General features: G+C 38.5%; 1 protein-coding gene across 3 annotated transcripts in view; it reads right to left on the reverse strand.

Moving 5' to 3' along the window:
• The window catches only part of dock1 (dedicator of cytokinesis 1), a 555,786-nt gene that overhangs the window by 423,940 nt on the left and 110,267 nt on the right, over positions 1-21,579 (reverse strand). For all 3 annotated transcript variants that reach the window (XM_072239408.1, XM_072239407.1, XM_072239409.1), the window contains 4 exons: positions 10,946-11,103; positions 5,700-5,781; positions 3,147-3,282; positions 1,914-1,986 (listed from right to left, as the gene is read on the reverse strand). In XM_072239408.1, coding sequence (XP_072095509.1) covers positions 1,914-1,986; positions 3,147-3,282; positions 5,700-5,781; positions 10,946-11,103 — 449 coding nt within the window. The remainder of the gene's footprint in view (positions 1-1,913; positions 1,987-3,146; positions 3,283-5,699; positions 5,782-10,945; positions 11,104-21,579) is intronic.

Genomic DNA, 21,579 nt, shown 5'->3' on the forward strand with positions numbered 1-21,579 from the left:
ATTACTATTTATTCCAAGGCATTCTAATTTTACATTCTTTATTTAATTCCAGCTGCTATGTTTTTCCAAAACTCTGACCTGTCAATCTAAGTTCCTGGGATTTACTAACTTTAAGAGGGTTTAGAGGGATAACAAGGAAATGAGATGAATTGCCTGTGTATGGAGCCACAGAAGATGGCCAAGATTTTTAATGTCTACTTCTCCTCAGTGTTTCCTAAACGTAATATGAAGGATTCCAAAGAAATGAGGATAATAAATATTTGATTTGTCATTAGCCACTACTGAGATTCCAGAAGAATGGCTAATTTTGTTCCACTGCTCAAGGGTAGCAAGAAGCTTGAGAACAAGCCAGTAAGCCTCACTTCAGTTGTAAGGAAATTACTGGAGGAAATCCTGAGACAAGATCTGCCACCACTTGAACAGTCGAGTATAGTCAGCATGGTTTTGTGCATTGGAGGTCATGTCTCAGTTTTTTTAAAGTAACAAAGGGTATAGATAAAGGTAGGGCAGTGGATGCTGTCCATATGGATTTCAGTAAGGCCTTGGATAAGGTCTCACATGGCAGGATGATCAGGAAGGTTAGGTCACATAGAATTCAAGGGGAGCTTGCAAGGAGAATTCAGAAATGGCTTGATGATAGGAAACACCTGGTGATGGTTAAAGATCAACTCCTCCAACTGGAGGACTGTAACTAGTAAAGTTCCCAGGGATCAGTATTGGGACCAGTTATTCATTATTAATTTAAAACATTTGGATTTAAACGTACAGTATAAGGAACAATTAGCAAGTTTGCCGATGATACTATATTAGGGGGCCTTGATAGTTAAGCAGGTTATGACGAATTGCAGAGAGATCTTGATCAGGTTGATGGGCTGAGGAATGGCAGATGGATTTCAACTTGCATAAAGGTAAGGTGACGCATCTCAGACAGTCAGACCAGGAGAGGGCCTAGATAATGAATTGTAAGGCACTAGCAAGTGTTGTGGAACAGAGGAACCTGGGAGTAGTACAAGTGCACAGTTTGCTGTAAGTGGGCGTGCAAATAGACAGGGTATGAAGGCAGCATTTAGCATGATACTCTTAATCAGTCAGGGCACTGAGGTTAGGAGTAGGGTCATTACACTGCAGTTCTATAGTCATCGGTGAGATCACACTTGGAGTAATATATACAGTTTTAGTCATCTTGTTATTAAAAAGACATTGTCAAGCTGAAGAGGGTGCTGAAGAAACTTATAAGGATACTGCCAGGACTAGAAGGCTTGAGTTGAAAATGTTTGAAAATTGGTCAATATCCTAATCTATATAAATATTCTGCAAAATGTGTCTGAGCACAGAGTCTCTCTGGCCATTAAATACGTTCTATCAGTGCAGCCAGATGATTAAGGATAAAAGAGGTTTGCAATGCAATGTTCTGCACTTTATAGCCCAGGAGTCACGTCTTCACATACTACTCTGGAGAAAGCACAGCTCAGCACAGGCAGCCAGTAACTTAAGGAAGCAAATGATCTGATCTGCATCATAATACAGAGAAACGTGTGCCTTTATTAAGGACTGTAAAAATTTGACATGCTAGTCCAGCATATAGCAAATGGAATATTGCAGAAAGGAAGTCACAGATACTGCACTATGAATCAAACACTCCCAAATACCCTCAAATAGATAAGTTCGATGAATACAGAGAAAATGCAGATAAAATACAAAGTGAAAAGAAATTAGGAAAGCTATATAGACTAGTACATGCCTATTATACTGTGTTTCTAAAATTCAATGTTATTGAATTCAATGGAACTAAATTTCAGAATTGGAGCACAAGAACAAATTTCTACACCTAAAGCCAAAACAAAACCAAATTTAGTTTGACTGCCGGTTTTTTGGCTGAAAATATGAAATACCCAAAAATAAATACTACTTACGGTTGGAATGGAATGAAATGTTGTTTGTCCTCATCATCAATTTTCCCTGTAATTATGTCAGTGACATCCATAACTGAAATAATAAGAAAAAAACTGTATCTACCTGCTTACAATAAAGTTTCCTACAATTATTTGGAAATAAGGAAATATTGGGCATGTTTGTTATCAATTAGCTGGTTCAGCACTTTCATTTCCATAAACACTCCTTAGAGACAAGCTCCTTTTGGATAATATAAGTGTATTTGAAGTCTTCAACATGCCAAAGAAGTGAATAATCCCAGAAGAATTATTAACCACATTCAAATCAAATGTAAAATGAATCAATCCCATATTCACACAAGATTAGGAAAGTCAATTTCATGCTCTGGCAAGTCTAAAGGGAGGATTGTCTATAAGACCATACTCAATTTAGAGGAACCAGGGCCCTGGCTGAGTGGAAGGGGACATGAGAAATGTCTGCGTGGAAGGGAAGTAGGGGATTCCTAAATGGATTATTGTAAATTTGCTGTATATTCTTCTCTTCCCATAAGAAAATACTTTACATGTAGGTGAATTCCACTTTTAAGTTAAAAAAAAACTACTTTTCAATCCATGTGGAAGAACTCTCTGAAAATAATTAATTGTTTACATTTTTCCTAAGATTATTAGACATTAATAAAAAGGAAGTGTTACATCATAATAAAAGATAAATTAGTTTCAACCAAAAAATGTTTTTATATAATCGAGGGGTTTGCACAGGATATTTACTTGGTTTACAGCATTTGAATGGAAAGTCACAATGGACCCAATTATTTTTGAGTGCTTGTTACTTATTAGAGATTCTAGACATTTCCATTCAGAAATACATAGATATTACTATGCACAAATAAGCCATTGTGCTCAATTGTAATGTATACTATAATGTACCATTCTGCAAAAGGCTAATTTTAATGGTACTTATAGTTTGTATACCTATGCCTATGTCACAATTAATTTGAACCATTTGCCCGTACTGGGGTTCACCCACAGGCTCTCAATGTTGCTGCACATCTGGTCCCCTTGACGCTAAATGTAAAGTTACATTGATCTGTCAATAAAAGCATTGAAAAACTTGAAGCCCACATATACTCTATCAGCTTACTAAATTAGATGGACATCTGAAATAATCCTAAGAGAAATGAACAAATACTTGGCCATTTGTTTTTCTCTTGCAAAGAATTCTATCTGTTCATTATCACGTAGCTAAGGATTTACCAGCAACTCCAAAGGGTCTTCTCAATCCTGTTGTAAATTTCCTGGTGTTATTGTCCTTCAGCTCCATGCGACCCACTCTGACAATCTGGCACACAAAGCTAATTTTTTCTCTTTTAAGGTCTTTACTGCCAAGATCCTATAAAATATAGAGGGAATAACTCAAATAAAACAAGATCTCTGAAGACGTGTATATGCATAAATATCTTAACCTCTCTTCCCCCTATATAAATATAGACTCTCCTATATATTTAAAAGGCATTTTAAACAATGAGAAGCATATTCACCTTAACAAAGGTAAGTATTGCTGGAATTTAATTTTTTCCACAGATTGCATGAAAAATATTTTGACATTGTTTATAACCCAACAATTGCAGAACTTTTGCAAGCACACAAAAGTTTTTTTGTTAAGCCCACAAAGAAATAGAAAGTTATTATGTCTTTAATTTTTCCAGTTCAGGCATCTGATCGTCAGACCAGAACTGCTGTGAAGGAAAACTGCATCAAAATTAAATTACTTGTCCTTCTAGAATATTTGAGACAATCTTAAAATGACAATTTGCAATTTTCTACACAATCGCTGTCCACTTCATCACAGAAATGCCAGTGTAAAAGTTTGGTAAAAGGTCTGCTCAAATTTTATAGTTTTAGTAATGTTACTATGTGGAAACAATCTTGTAATTCAAACTATTGTCTGGGATTACAAGTATAGAAATGCACTGCAAAGTAAAATGAAGAACCTAACCCAGTGTTTTAATTCACCAGATAAATCAGGCGTGTAACGTCTCTGCACCCTACAATCTCTGATTATATAAATACATCATGTTCTTTTAGGAAATGTCTCTTTAGTAGCCACCTACACCACTTCTGACAGATCTTCTGTAGATTTAAGACACGTAAATGAACATATTTGATGTATGAATAAACTCTTCTTGGTCTTCCAGCCAGGTATCGATTATAACCAAAGTTTTGATGACAAACTCCACCATCTTCATCAGGGATGATGCCTGGGCATGTCTAGTCTGGTGGTATTTATATCCCTGTAGTCCACTCCTCCTGATTGGTTAGACAACAATTATACCAGTGCCTAAGAAGAATAATGTGAGCTGCCTTAACGTCTATCGCCCGGCAGCACTCACATCCAGAGTAGTGAAATGCTTTGAGAGGTTGCTCATTACTAGACTGAACTCCTGCCTCAGCAAGGACCTGGACCCGCTGCAATTTGCCTATAGCCATGGAGAGCATTCTGACAGGCTACATCACTGTCTGGTATGGAGGGGCTACTGCACAGGATCTAAAAAGACTATGCAGAAGGTTGTAAACCTAGTCAGCTCCATCTTGGGCACTAGCCTACAAAGTACCCAGGACATCTTTAGGGAGCAGTGTCTCAGAAAGGCAGCGTCCATTACTAAGGACCTCCAGCACCCAGGGCATGCCCTTTTCTCATTGTTACCATCAGGTAGGAGGTACAGAAGCCTGAAGGCACACACTCAGCGATTCAGGAAAAGTTTCTTCCCCTCTGCCATCTGATTCCTAAATGGACATTGAATCCGTGAACACTGCCTCACTTTTTTAACATGTGTTATTTCTGGTTTTTGCACAATTTTTAATCTATTCAATATACGCATACTGTAATTGATTTACTTATTATTATTTTAGTTTGTTTTTTTTTCTTCTTCTATATTATGTATTGCATTGAACTACTGCTGCTAAGTTACCAAATTTCATGACACATGCTAGTGTTATGGACATAAAACTCAAATCACAGTTTCTGTGGGTCAGATGACCTGGGACGCACATCAGCTAGCATTCACAGGATTCCCTATGAATGCAGAGCAGCGTATATTGGCCAGATGGGACATGTAGTGGAAACCCACATCAAGGACACCAGGAGGTGTATCCGTCTGGATTACTCAGAGAAATAGGCGGTAGCAGAACATTACATTTCTCCCCTCTTTCGACTCTTTCCCCCTCTCACTCCTCCCCCCGCCAATGGCTTTTAGGACCGCCTGGTAAAAGAGAGCATTAAAATAAAACTGAAGGAAAAGAATTTTAACAAAGACGAAGGTCTCGCCCTAAGAAAAGAATTCAATTGTAAACAAGTTGGAAGTGTAGAAACCTGATTGGGTGAGGTCTAACTAATCAGAAGAGACAAGGCTACGGGAGTATAAATACCATCGGCCTAGACATGCCCAAGCATCATGCCTGATGAAGATGATGGAGTTTTCCTTCGAAACATCAGTTATAATCAAGACCTGTACCCAGCTGGAAGCCCAGGATGTTTATTAGTCATAATATGACAGAAAAGCACTAGCTATTTGATGTTACCTCCTGATGTGCAATATATTCTCTTTCTGTTAGTGACAACCTATTAAGTGCACTTTTTCCATGGTGTGACTAATCTGTTTGGTTTTCTATATGCTAACTGCTTAACTATTTTGTAGACAAGCATCATCATTAATCATTGCAACACCAATTTAAAATAATGCTAAATACAGAGGAAATACACAAAAGAGTATCAACTATTACTTTTTTTAAAAGGTGTGAATAACTTACTGTAAATACAGCTCTTAGGTTGTTTAGCCGGTCTATGTCTTTAGGAAGGCCCGAACTTGCCCATCGAACTAGGTAGTTTTCACTACATAAATAAGTTCATAAATGTTATTCTCAGCATGCACGCATACAAACCTTCCTAGTTTTTCCTATTGATGCATCAGACCCAAATCAAAATGCGTTTTAATTCATTTTCACAATAGGAATCATTCTTCAAATGTTTTAAACATGCAAAACACAAAATCAAAAAAATCTTAATAAATTATCTGTGATAACTAAAGATTGAATGAGCATGCATTGTCACATACAAAATGCATTTGCTTTTGAAAATGAAGATAGAAAGCAGAACTGTGATGTATTTGAAGAATAAATAGAATTTTACTGAAGTAAATAATTTTTAATTAACTATTTGAGAATAGTGTTTTACATAACTATAGCAGGTCTTTCTCCTCAATACATCTGTGTTGTACTCAAGCCTCCTCATGTCATTCCTCAGTTAATCGCAGTATCATCTTTCCACTCCTTTCTTTGTTATTTACATATCTACCTTTTAAATTATCTGTGCGATTTTCCACATAACAAATATTGTCTTGGTTAAAAAGATTCAAATAAATACCAGGCTTCATTTCCTAATGACTACATGACAGGTATGAACAATTGTTATTATGTTTCCCAACAAGCCGAAACATCATCTAACTTGCACAAACTCTAAATAATATATTGCAATTACGTTCCCAGATTCCTAAAGAAAGCTTTAAACTTTATCCATACAAACAAATTATTTCTCACAGTTCCTTTAGTGTCTCTTGACCTTTATTACATTGGGCCATAACTCACTGGGAAATACAAGGAACTCAGGAATCCCACAGGAATGAGAAAAATCCAAATTTCTGGTTGGTCACGTCCCATAGACTAGTTTCCAAATGAGGCCCAATACTGATTCCACTAGGAGGCCAGTGAATTACTTTAAAACTGCAGCAATCTCTATACACTTGCATGAAGAACCTTCTCAATAAGCCTACACCAAGTAAGTTCTGGTGAGTCAGAAAGCCCTTTGTTTAAATAGAGTAGAATAAATGCAAGGGCAAGTATCATATTTTTATATACAGTATTCCAAAGTTTTACATTATTTAATTCAGATTTTTAAAAACTTGTTAAATTTTTCAGTGATTAATTTTTGATGGGTTTGGAATAATGTTTCAGAATGATCTTGACAGTTTTTACAGTTGATAAAGTCAAGGATCATATATTGCAGCTTTATTTTAGGCTATTTGTGAGTGCATCTTGGTCTAGTTCTTATCACATAGGCAGTACATTAAACAAGCCCCATTAATTGCTTTAGATCAGGACAGCTCAGAACAGCAAGTCAACTTCAACAACACCTGGCGATCATTGGAAATACAAACCCCATTTCCAGAAAAGTTGGGATATTTTCCAAAGTGCAATTAAAACAAAAATCTGTGATACGTTAATTCACGTGAACCTTTACTTAACCGACAAAAGTACAAAGAAAAGATTTTCAATAGTTTTACTGACCAACTTAATTGCATTTTGTAAGTATACACAAATTTAGAATTTGATGGCTGCAACACCCTCAACAAAAGTTGGGACGGAGTTAAAATAAGATTGAAAAGTGAACAGAATATTCAAGTAACACTGGTTTGGAAGACTCCACATTAAGCAGGCTAATTGGTAGCAGGTGAGGTATCATGACTGGGTATAAAAGTAGCGTCCATCAAAGGCTCAAGTCTTTGCAAGTAAGGATGGGTCGTGGCTCACCCCTTTGTGCCAAAATTCGTCAGAGAGTTGTTAGTCAGTTCAAAAGGAACATTTCTCAATGCAAGATTGCAGAGAATTTAGGTCTTTCAACATCTACAGCACATAATATTGTGAAAAGATTCAGAGAATTCAGAGACATCTCAGTGCGTAAAGGGCAAGGTCGGAAACCACTGTTGAATGCACGTGATCTTCAAGCCCTCAGGTGGCACTGCCTAAGAAACCGTCATGCTACTGTGACAATTATAACCACCTGGGCTCGGGAGTACTTCGGAAAACCATTATCACTCAACACAGTCCGTCGCTGCATCCAGAAATGCAACTTGAAACTGTATTACGCAAGGAGGAAGCCATACATCAGCTCTATGCAGAAAGGCCGGCGAGTTCTCTGGGCCCGAGCTCATCTCAGATGGACCGAAAGACTGTGGAACCATGTGCTGTGATCATATGAGTCCACATTTCAGCTAGTTTTCAGAAAAAAAAGGTGTCGAGTTCTCCGTGCCAAAGATGAAAACGACCATCCAGATTTAACTAATTTCCCCCGGGATCAATAAAGTATGACTATGACTATGACTATGTTATCGGTGAAAGGTGCAAAAGTCAGCATCTGTGATGGTATGGGGGTGCATCAGTGCCCACGGCATGGGTGAGTTGCATGTATGTGAAGGTACCATTGACTCTGAAGCATATATTAGGATTTTAGAGAGACACATGTTGCCATCAAGGCGACATCTCTTCCTGGGACGTCCATGCTTATTTCAGCAGGACAATGCCAGACCACATTCTGCACGGGTTACAACAGCGTGGCTTTGTAAGCACAGAGTGTGTGTGCTTGACTGGCCTGCTGCCAGTCCAGATCTATCTCCTATTGAAAATGTATGGCGCATCATGAAAAGGAGAGTCAGACAACGGAGACCACGGACTGATGAGCAATGATCAAGCAAGAATAGACAAAATTTCCAATTGCAAATCTACTACAATTAGTACCCTCAGTTCCAAAACAATTAAAAAGTGTTATTAAAAGGAAAGGTGATGTAACACAATGGTAAACATGCTTCTGTTCCAACTTTTGTTGAGTGTGCTGCAGCCATCAAATTCTAAATTTGTGTATGTTTACAAAATGCAATTAAGTTGGTCAGTAAAACTATTGAAAATCTTTTCTTTGTACTTTTGTCAGTTAAATAAAGGTTCGCGTGAATTAACGTATCACAGATTTTTGTTTTTATTGCATTTTGGAAAATATCCCAACTTTTCTGGAAATGGGGTTTGTACAATAGGCAAGCATGTTGGCCAAGGCAAGAGAGGAATTCAATATAATTGTTTCTAAAGTATATTCCCTTAGATACAAATTTAAGATTTGAATTTTCTTTTCCTTTAGTTACCTGTTTGTTATTTTAACTATATCTCTAAACTACTCTGCTCTGCTCCTTTAATGCATTTGGAAACAAGCTTGAATATTCAACCATGTAGCACAATGTACCACAACAAAGAATTAAATTTCAAGACAAAGTATGAATCTAGGCAGGCATAGTCACCCTCTGGGTACTTATCCCTGCAACCATATTAAGTGCTACATCTACTCCCTCATAACTATTCAGCACCCTAACCAGTCTCCCCAGGTGAGACAGCACCTTACATGCAAATCCATCAATGTCATTTATTGTATTTAGTGCTACTGGTGTGGCCTCTTTTACATCAGTGATACCCAATGCAGATTGGGGGATTTCTTCATCAAGCACCTTTGCTCCATCCATCACATCAACCAGCATCTCACAGTGACCAAACATGTTAATTCCACTTCTCATATCTACACCAACATGTCTTCACCACTGCCATAATGAAGCCAGGCACAGATTGGAGGAGCAACACCTCATATTCCATCTCGGTAGTCTCCAACCTGACGATGTGAAATCTAATTTCCATTAACTACCTCCCACCTCTTGCTCCTCTCTCTCCCCCTGTCCTTTATTCTGGCTTCTGCCCCTTCCTTTCCCATCCTGATAAAGGGTCTCTGCCTGAAACCCTGATTGCTTATTTTCCTTCAAAGGTGCTTCCTGACCTGCTGAGAGCCTCCAGCATTTTTTGTGTGTGATTTGGATGAAGGAGCAGTGTTTTGTATATTTAAAGTTACAAGTTACACCAAGATGTAAAGGAAGTTCCATAGAGCAGAGCGAGAAATTATGTTAGGGCATCGATCTGTTAAATGAGTTGGATAAAATCCCATAAGGTAGAAGGTTCCTCCAGAATGCATCCAGAAAAAAAGATAAATTTCCTTAGTAATGCAGAATTGAAAACTATGGAATTGGAAAGATTTTCATTTCAGGATTATAAAATGAGAAATGTTACAAAAAGACATTTTTTAAATCAACACTAAGGAAGTTAGTATACAAAATGATTGATATACAGATTCTTGGCTCTATGTACATAATTTAATACTGCTTCTGAGGAAGGATAATATTGATCTTGCTTGGTTAGAGTACAACTTCAGCAGAATCACTGGAAAGAATTAAAGCCTTAAATTTAAAAGACCTGGTACATAAGCACGTCTTACACTCTGCTGAGCACAGAAGGTTAAGTATAGACCTAATTAACTCTGTTCAATAGGATAGTTACAACTTCTTTTGTGGAAGAAACTGGAATAGAATAACACTGGAAGGAACATTAGAACATGAGCATCGTGGTGGAAAATTGGTGATATTTTCCCACATAAAGGATGGGGAAAAGTGGAGTGTTCTTACTGGTAACGCGAGCTCAAATGAAACTTTCAAACTGAGACTAAAAGATCTTTTTTGCTGAGTAAACAAAGAAAAAGAATCAGAGGCAGATAAACAGAATGGCTGAAAATGGTGCAGAAGTCAAATGACTTTCTACTCCTATGTAAATTAATTACCTGCCCAGATACAATGTAATCAGATTGCACCAATGCACTTTTTTTTTATTATTTCTGTCTCTATTAAACCAAATTAACTATCTAAAGCAGAGAATGTAGAACAGATTTTAATTAACATTCCAAAACAAAGTGCTACTGAAGAATATGTTCTAAAAGCAGATTAAGAAATTCATGTGATGCATGCTTTGTTCTTCAGATTACAAAACAATGTTCTGTCTGAAATTACAATAACAGTACTAAACATAATCAATGCAATATTCCACAGTCATCTTATCTTGAAGAGTTAAGACGGTAAGGTGCTATACAATAATTCAGGATACAATATTTTATGAGTGAACAACATAACCCATCTTTTATGCTTTTAAAAAAAGTGCTGCAAAGCATATATGTAGAGGAAAATTAAATATTACTCTCTGTGTAAATGCAGAAGAGAATGCTCGATCTCCTTGATTTGGAATTCATTAATTATTCAGTTTTCATTGATACATAATTTAAATTAAAGCATCTATTTTTTACCTTATTCAAAATATAGATTTCATCACACCCTCAAGTTACCCTCTTCATAATTAAGCTGACCACCAACCTAATAAACTTGGACTTAATCGGGTCATATAAAGACATCAATACTTCAGCGTCTTCCCCTATTTTGCAGACAACATTCTTCAGAGTTACAAACAGACTGAAAGAAGGTGTGGCAGCAAACTTCGCTTGTCTGTTTATGTCAATATTGTGTTTCTGAGACTGCAAATAAGAAAAATGAGAAAAGGTCATTTTAGACACCAAGAAAATACCATGCATTTCATTAGCCTCTTTTTTTCAATTCAATACTTTGTATACACATTACAAGTGAGTAGCAAAATAACTTACACCACCACAAGATAGCAAAAAGAATAATCATTATTTCCTGAAGCAAGTTAAAATGCTCAAACAGGAAGGATTTTTGATGTAGTTCAGTCACCTTCAAGATGCCATCACAGCCTTACATCTATTAAAAAAAAAGTTCAAGATTTACCTGAGATCTGACACAAGATTTATGACTGACCATACAAAAGTGCTCCATGCCCTCTTGTAAGCTTCTGAAATCTAATCTAACAAAAGCAGGATAACTCAAGGTGCCGGAAAAACACCACCAATGTTGTCTCACAAAATCCTCCAAAATAGATAAGCAACATAACATCTTTTATATTTTATGCTCCGATCTGTAAAGGCAAGACTGCAATGTGCCTTTATCACCATCCACTTGAACCCCAAGGTCCCTCTGTTCATTAACATTCCACAATAACAATCTCTTACTCAATGGCAGTAAAAGTAAAGAACTGATTGTTGACATCAGGAAAGGAAAAGGAGGGCAAGGATGAACCAGTCTACGTTTGGGACATTAGCGGTGGAGAGAACCAGCATCTTTAAATTCCTGGGTATTTACATATCAGATGATTTGTCCTGGGCCCAACATATATAGATGCATTCACAAGGAAGGCATGCCCAACATCTTGACTTTCTTAGGAGGTTGAGGTTCAGCTTGTCACTGAACTCTAATGCACATCTACTGATGTACAATTGAAAATACCCTGCATAATTGCACCTGGTCCATATAGCAATTTGAATGCACAGAAACACAAGAAGCTACAGTGAGTATTGGACACTGTTCAATACATTACAAGCACATCTCTCCCCACCATTGGTAGTACCTACATGAGGTGCTGCCTTAAGAAAGCAAAATGCATCATCTAAGATCCCCACAATCTGGGTCTTGTCATCTTGTTGCAAATATCATTAGGCAGCAAGTACAAAAGCTATAAGTTCCATACTGCCAGGTTCAAGAACAGGTACGTTCCTTCAACCATTTGGTTTTTGTACAAATTTGCACAACCCTAATCAAAGGTTCATTTATTACCAAACTATACAATTCTGAAATTCTCCTTCTCCAGATAGCCATGAAACCAAGAAAGAAAAGATCACGATCATCAGCCACCAAATCCCTCCTCCCCGCACAAAAAAAAATGAACAAAAACTGAACAGGCACATCAACCCCAATTCCCCCTCTCCCACACATTAAAAAATCGAGAAAGATTTGGCAAAAAACACAGGATATAAAAAAATTATGAGACCGAAAAAAAAGTCTGTAGACCAAGTCCATATCCAAAACCTAGAAAATCTGGGTAACATTCTCTGGGGAAGGCGGCAGGCCTTCCCTCTCTGGCAGTCAGCGATCAAAAAGCAGTCTCCTCGACGGCAGTTGAGCGATCCCACCAGTGAGCATAAGGCAGGCAAGCTGGCACTCACCCTCCGCATTCGACTCAATGTTTCAATCTCCCTCATCGTTTTAATCGGCAAACAATGGAAGCTTTAATCATGACAGTATAACAACACTATGCACTAAATTGATGTTTTATTGGTCTATTTCCATCTTTTTAAATAAAAATAACATATGTTTTTCTTGTGAATGCTGCTTATATGACACACTGCACCTGTGGTGCAGCTGTAAGCAAGTTCTAATTGCACCTGTGCACACTGTACTTGCACATTTGACAATAAACTTAACTCTGATTTTGACGTTATTTTGCTGTATATGTCCTTCCTCTATTTCACTTCTCAAAGTCATCTTGCAATTTTCAAGATTAAATTCTACCCGCCAATGTTCCAGCCAACTTTTTATCAAATCTATAACTTTCATCATTCACAAACATATTAATTATACCTCTTACATTCACATCCAGGTTGTCAAGACATATCACAAACAACACTAAACCCTGCAGTAAACTACTGGCCATAGATTTCAAATCAGACAAATATTTTTCAACCATTGCCGTTTATCTCCTATCACCAGGCCAATGTTGGTTCCAATTTGCAGTTCACTGCGGATCCTTAACTTTCTGGACCAATTTACCATGTGGGGCCCTTGTCAAGCATCTTACTAAAGTCCATTTTACTAACATCTTACTAAACCTCCTGGCTTCAAACTTCTTAGTTCTCTCCTTAAAAAAATTAATGAGGCAATGTTGCCCCACACAAAATTATGCTGAATATCCCTGATCAGTTCCTAATTCCGAAATGTACGTACATAAATCCTGTGCTCAATATTTTCTCCAATATGCTCAATATCACTGATCTGATGCTCAGCAACCACAGTTACCAGGCTGCCCTTCTTAAATAAAGGAGCAATAGTAGCTATCATCCAGTCTCCAGGTACCTCACCCGTGGCTAATAAAGATACTAAATATATTGCAGGGCCCCACCTACTTACCAATCTGCTTTCTAAAGCAACCTTGGACATATCTCATTCTGACCCTTAATAATACAGCTCTTCCTTCTTAATATGAACATGTTCCAGATTATTCATATACCATTCCTTGAACTCTCATCTGTCGTGGTGAAATCAGAAGGGGTATTCATTTACCTCACCCACATCTCCTGGCTCCACACATATATTAATTGGGAGATCAAGCAGCAACTGTGGAGGCAAAGATTCCACACATAGGATCTCAACCCAAAACATCAACTATCCCTTTGCCTTCACAGATGTTGCTTGATCTTCTGAGTTCTTCCAGCAGTTTGTTTGTTGCTCTTGATTCCAGCACAGCAGTCTCACATCTCCACACTGAAAACAAATAGCTTTTAAATAGATGTGTATATCTGAATCTAACAAAAAAGATCATTCTCTGAAAAATTAATTTAAAATGCCAAGGTGCATAATTGTTCATTTACTATTTCCACCAGAAAGAGAAAAAACATTCTTGGGAACAATTACAATGTTCAAATAGAAAGTTCCCTTAAAAATAATCAGAAAAATCTCCTAAAATATGAAAATGTACAATGTGTCAAGTTTCAATGACTATTTAAAATGCTCTTCTAAATTTTTAAGCTTCCAGATTTTCACAGGAACCCCTTTGCTAAAATCTCTCTTCTCAAGGATTAAAAACCATCCTCTCTAAAATATCTCTCCTGGTCATATTTGCTGGTAGTAACCATGTTGACTACATCTAAAGCAGTCAAAATGGATTTCATTGCATTATACAGGTTTATATGTAGAATTATATGCTTTCAAACAAAAATAAAATATTTTGATTAGTTTCCATTTTTAATCTATTCACATTGAAACTTGTGCTCCAAAACTTCATTTAACTATGAAATGGTAATGCTAGAGATGAAGAAGATTGAATGCTTGGGATCAATAAGGCTCTATAATTTAATTTGGAAGTGACAATAAAAGCTGTATTAACAATGAAAGAATAAATAATTTGTCCAGCTTGGACAATTTCATAGTACACGAATTGTTTCTTAGCAAACCCTGCCTACTTGTTACCTCCAAAACAGCACAATCCCTGCTCCAAGATGGATCTCATATTCTAAATGTGATCACTCGAGTTGTATGATATTCTCCTAAATTGGTAAGCCCTCAGTTCTCCGAAGTTGATGGGCCCTCAGGTGGTTGTAGAGGCTGATCCGTGTTCCACATATTCTGGTGTAGTGTGGGAATAAGCAGTGGCTGTGGTTAGTTGTTGGGTCTTTTAGTTGTTCAGTCTTTCCTTTCCCAGTTGCCTCTGCAGTGCAGTGAGGGTAATTCTCAGGTAGCACAGCTCCCTCTTGAACAGATTTTGTCCTGGTATATCTATTGATTGCAATGTCTTCCTAGTTGAATTTCTTCAAGCTGAGTTTGATAGTATCATTGAAGCATTTCCTTTGCCCACCAGGGACTCAATGACCTTGCTTGAATGGGGAGTAAAGGATCTGTTTGAGGAGATGTGTATTAGGCATCCAGATGACATGACCTATCCATCGTAGATGGTACTGCTTTATCGGAGGATCATTGTGGAGAGGCTTGTGGGTTTCTGAGATCCTAAGAGTGATGCCGTTTGGAGTTTAGCTTTCAGACACTTAGCTCCTGGTAAGGCTACTAAGGGCCAAGGGGAGGTTACAGACAAAGAGTGATCCAACCAAGATCTCAACGGTGGAACTGGCAGAGAATGATTATACATCGCAATGGCAGTGAAAGCAGAGGAAGGCTGCAGCAGTGAAGGGTCCACTGTTTTTCTTGCATTACATACCACTGGACGCTGACCCCAATCTGTCAATGACCGTGTGGTAGCTGCCCATGCATTAGCCTCCCCATGTCAAATAAAGTCATGCACAGGTGTTCTCCATTAAGGGAATCTACCCTATCTCATATTCCATAGTGCAATCAGGATGTTATTGAAAATATGCGAAATAAGGAGGTAAGGAATGAAATATTTTCCAATTCCGTTAACAATTCCTTGGCATGTATTTTTTTTTAATCAACTTTGTTATTGGTGGACAACATTGGGACAAGATTTTCTCAGAGCATTATGCATAATGAAATCACAGAAATATTTATAAACAATAGATTCATATTATGGTTCTGAAGCATTAGAAGAGAACACAAAATACTGCTGGGAGGAAGAGCATTTCTTGCAATTTTGATTAACAGAAAAGTTTGAGTTCCAAACAATATGTCACATCAGCAGTAATAGTACCAATGGGTCATTTGCTACATTTACTCAGGGCCGTATGTGCAATGAAATCATAAACCTATTCATAAAAAGGCTTACAATCTCTTTGTAAATATGAAAAACAGAACTTCTCATCATGCAATGAATATGACAAGTGAAACTACTGCTGCAGCAAAGCACATCAGAGAGCCAATCATGAACATGAGGCTTTCAGAAAATTGCTTTTTATATTTGAAGCTAAATTTTGTTCACAGATCTACTCAAGAAGCAAATATGTCACTGATATTAAGTGTAAACTCCAATAAACTTTATTCATAAAAAATTATCAAAAATTCAGTGGAATCACTTTCTCAATTGTTTTGTGTTGTCATTCTTTTGCCTAGACTTAGCACAGATCCAAAGATCACTGTAAAAGTGTGACAACTATCCAATATAGAAACATAGAAAACCTACAGCACAATACAAGCCCTTTGGCCCACAATGCTGTGCCGACACATGCACTTACTTAGAAATTACTTAAGGTTACCCATAGCCCTCTATTTTTCAAAGCTCCATGTCCCTATCCAGGAGTCTCTAATTAGACCCTATCATATCCGCCTCCACCACTGCCACCGGCAGCCCATTCCACGCACTCACCACTCTCTGCATAAAAAAATTATCTCCTCTGTATCTACTTCCAAACACCTTAAAGCTGTGCCCTTTCGTGTTAGCCATTTCAGCCCTGGGAAAAAGCCTCTGACTATCCACACGAACAATGCCTCTCATCAACTTGTATACCTTTATCAGGTCACCTCTCAACCTCCGGCGCTCCAAGGAGAAAAGGATGAGTTCACTCAACCTATTCTCATAAGACATGCTTCCCAATCCAGGCAACATCCTTGTAAATCTCCTCTGCATCCTTTCTATAGTTTCCACATCCTTCCTGCAGTGAGGTGACCAGAACTGAGCACAGTACTCCAAGTGGGGCCTGACCAGTGTCCTATATAGCTTTAACATTACCTCTCAGCTCTTGAACTAAATCCCATGGTTGATGAAAGTCAATGCACCGGATGCCTTCTTAAGCACATAGCCAACCTGCGCAGCAGCTTTGAGTGTCCTATGGACTCTCACCCCAAGATCCCTCTCATCCTCCACACTGCCAAGAGTTTTACCATTAATACTATATTCTGCCATCATATTTGACCTACCAAAATGAACCACCTCACACTTATCTGAGTCGAACTCCATCTGCCACTTCTCAGCCCAGTTTTGCAACCTATCAATGTCTCGCTGTAACCCGACAGCCCTCCACACTATCCACAACGCCCCCAACTTTTGCGTCATCAGTAAATTTACTAAACCATCCCTCCACTTCTTCCTCCAGGTCATTGATAAAAATCACTAAGAGTAGGGGTCCCAGAACAAATCCCTGAGGCACCAACCTCCATGCAGAATATGACCCATCTGCAACCACTCTTTGCCTTCTGTGAGCAAGTCAATTCTGGATCCACAAAGCAATGTCCCCTTGGATCCCATGCCTCCTTACTTTCTCAATAAGCCTTGCATGGGGTACCTTATCAAATGCCTTGCTGAAATCCATATACACTACATCTACTGCTCTTCCTTCATCAATGTATTTAGTCACATCCTCAAAAAATTCAATAAGGCTCATAAGGCATGATCTGCCCTTGACAAAGCCATACTGACTACTCCTAATCATATTATGCCTCCCCAAATGTTCATATATCTTGCCTCTCAGGATCTTTTCCATCAACTTACTAACCACTGAACTAAGTCTCACTGGTCTATAATTTCCTGGGCTATCTCTACTCCTTTTCTTGAATAAGGGAACAACATCTGCAACTCGCCAAACCTCCGGAAACTGTCCCATCGCCATTAATGATGCAAAGATCATTGCTAGAGGCTCAGAAATCTCCTCCCTCACCGCCCACAGTAGCCTGGGGTACATCTCATCCGGTCCCAGAGACTTATCCAACTTGATGCTTTCCAAAATCTCCTAATATTTGTCTAAAAAGCTAACTATACCAGGCAATCTAATGAAAATCCAACTACCATGCCCAAAATTTTGTTAGGTTTGATAACCTATAAACATTATGTTAGATTTGATAACCTATAGGCAAGTTGATCATCTGCTCAATCGATTGATCATGTAATAAGCACAGCAGTGATTTGTGCATTTGATTTTGTTTGCAAATCATTTAATATTGCATAATGCCATCAATTCCCAATGTAACAACAAACAAATTAAGTTTAAAATTAAGTAGGATTTATAAGGTCAGATTTTAAACAGCCTAGACCAGGAGTTCCCAACCAGGGTTCCAGAGACACCTCAGTTAACGATAGGGGTCCATGGCATAAAAACGATTGGGAACCCCCAGTATTGACAGAAATTGTATCTGTTTGTGTCAATACTTCCAATAGACTGCAACCAACAGATTCTCACATCAAACTCTTAGGTGGCAGGATACATTACTTTTAAAAGAACAATAGAATGCTTAACTGCTGAATTAAAATTTATGTACTTCCTCTGCACTTTATGAATGCTAGAGAGGGCTTACATTCAGTGGCCACCTTTATTAGGTACCCCCTATACCTAATAAAGAGGCCACTGAGTGTATTTTCATAGCCTTCAGCTGCTATAGCCCATTCATTTCAAGGTTCAACGTGATTCTCTTCTGCACACCTCTGCTGTAACTTTTGCTAATTTGAGTTAATGCCACCCTACTGGCAGCTTGAACCAGTGTGGCCATTCTATTCTGACTTCTCACCTTTCACCCACAGAACTGCGATTCACTGGATTTATTTCTTTTTCACACCATTCTCTGAAAACTCTGGAGACTGTTATGCATGAAAATTCCAGAAGAGAGGCAGTATCTGAGATACTCAAAGCACCCCATCTGGCACCAACAGTCATTCCACAGTCAAAATCACTAAGATCACATTTCTTCCCCATTCTGACATCTGATCTGAACAGCAATTGAAGCTCTTGACAATGTCTGTAAGCTTTTATGGAGTGAGTTGCTGCTACGTGACTGGCTGATTAGATATTTGCATTAATCAGATGTACAAGTGTACAATAAAGTGACCCTCTACAAATAAAAATCTGCAATGAATTTTTAGTAATAAGCTGCAGCTTACAGGCAAACAGGATAGCATTTCCAATGTTATTATCACCAAATCATAAAAAAATTGTTACTTTATTCTGCAAAAAAAAACTACATTACTATTTCATTATTTGGAGCATCCATAGTTCTACAAAAAAAAAGAGATTGGCTATTTTCCAATATGGCCACCTTTTTCCTAGGGAAATTTAAAGTACGAAAGGGAGCTTCTGGAATTATTTTCATCTTTACTCCAAATAAAGTTTGCACTTTTACAAAATGTCATGGTAGTATCACCTATCCAGAGCATAAATGCTGCTTGGTAATCAAAGTTTCAAAGATTTATTTATTATCAAAATATGTATGCAGTATACCACTCAGATTCATCTTCTCCAGATAGCCACGAAACAAAGGAAACAATGGAAATCAGTTTGAAGCAGCAAACTCACCTCCCCGCCAAAAAAAAATGGCTACGATAATCAACCCCCCACAAAATCCCCTTCTCCGCATAAAAGCCACAAGGACATCAGCCCCCCCCCCCCCCAAACACCGGTCCCCCACACAAAAAACTAACAAAACGCAAAAAGGACATCCACCCCCAAACCCCTCTTCTCCGCACAAAACACAAGGGCATCGATCCCTCAAACCCACTCCCCCCACACAAAATCAAAAAACGAGAAAGAATGGGTGAAAACACAGGATATGAAAGGCATAAGACTAAAGAAGTCCATTGTCTTAATCCATAAACGCAGAACCTCGGTAACATCCTCCAACATCATCAAAAGAGAGAAACACCGCTCGAAAGTAGATGCCTACCTCCAGGCCGCCACAGTGAGCCGCCACAGTGAGCCACCACAGAGCAATAGACCACACGGACTCCTTCTCTGTCAGTAGAGGGATCCCATCAGTGATCAAAAGGCATCTAGTCAGTCCTGACCCCTGACTTGCCTTCCGCATTCGCTTCAATGTTTCCAGCTTCCTTAACACTTCTAATCGGCGAATAATGGCTGCTCTAATCGACAATAGTGGAAATTGAGTGCAATATGGTTGGACTTCACCTGAACGCTAAAAAGACATAGTACATGGCACTTAACTGCGACGAAGGTATTCTCAAGACTGTAAAGAACGATACCATTAAGAAAGTATTTGACTACAAGTACCTCAGGTCAAGGATGATGAATTCAGAGAAGGACATAAAGATACAGAAGGCGCTGGCAAAGAGGTCTATGAACGACATGAAGGAAATCTGGGAGTCGAACCTGACCAGAGGGCTTTTAAAGAGGATTTTCATAGCAGTCATAGAGTCCATTCTTATGTACGGATGCGAGACGTGGACACCCACCAATACTATGCGAAAGTCTCTAGTTGGCTGCTATACACGAATGCTCTGGATGGCTCTTGACGTGAGTTGGCAACAGCACATGACGAACGTCCAACTCTATAACGAACTACAGATGCTCACCGCAAAAATCAAGGCGAGAAGACTGCAACTAGCGAGGCACTATCTACTCCACCCTGAGCTACCTGGCAGTCTAGTCATCATATGGGAGCCCAAGCATGGGAGGATGAACGCTGGGCACCCTCCCAAGACTATGGTCAACACGCTCCTAGAAGACAGCAGTGTGGCTAATGTAGATGAACTGAACACACTGATGAGGGAGAGGGAGAAGTGGAGAGTCCGTCATCGTGCCCGACGTCGGCCCCCCAGGCCTGAGTCAATGTAGTAGTAGCAGTAGTAGTAATCAACGAATTTGAATCGAACATCAGCTTGCGCCCCATCTCAAATGTTCTTCACCTCAAGGCTTCGAGCTAGAGCTCACGCTCACTTCCCGGAATCTTCTTGGAGACAGCAAAGAACTGCATTACTCAATTGATCTCCAAACTGTAAATCACGGGCTCTAACAGTTCCACAAACATATTTAAGATGAAAAACAGACATAGAAGAAGTGAAATAAGCAGTTTGTGGTCTACCTGGAAGATGTTGATAGAGGAAGCATTGTACACAGACTTGACCGGACAAAATGAAAAATTGTAAAAAAAAACGTAAACAGGACAGATGAGTAACCACAAATTTCCCACACAACTGCAAAAATCCATGGCAAGCACTTGAACGTTTTACAAGGGCTTTGTTTTTTCACAAAATGATTTTAGCTTAATACTATCTGACATAAAACAGAAATATTATTTTAAAAAGTTGAAATAGCTGTCAAATTGTGGAAGATCCAGCTCTTCATCTCAAAGAAGTACTTTGATGTCTGACTGAAAACTCCGAACAGGGGATAACTAGAAAGCAGTGAACTATGTGTCATGGGCAATGTTAAGGTGTAAAATTCTTTAATCTGAACACAACAGTTGTGAAAACTAAAGTACCTTTTCTTAGTTTAGCAAGTGGACATCACTAAATAGCTGCTGGTATAAATATTACAGTTAATATATCTAATTTGAAACAGATGTTCCATTTTGAATATCTTTGATCTGAAATAGCTAACATGTTAGTGTGTGGAAAGAATAACAAGCCATGGAGTTAATTATACCGCATACACATACATAAGCACAACAGTACGCAGGGTCGGCTGTTCAGTCGCTATAGATCGCTGGAAGATAGCAATAGTTTCTCTGAGACTTTAATCTAAAATCATAACTTTAAA

Source organism: Mobula birostris, chromosome 21 (assembly GCF_030028105.1).
Source record: "Mobula birostris isolate sMobBir1 chromosome 21, sMobBir1.hap1, whole genome shotgun sequence".
In the NCBI taxonomy this organism is placed as follows: domain Eukaryota; kingdom Metazoa; phylum Chordata; class Chondrichthyes; order Myliobatiformes; family Myliobatidae; genus Mobula; species Mobula birostris.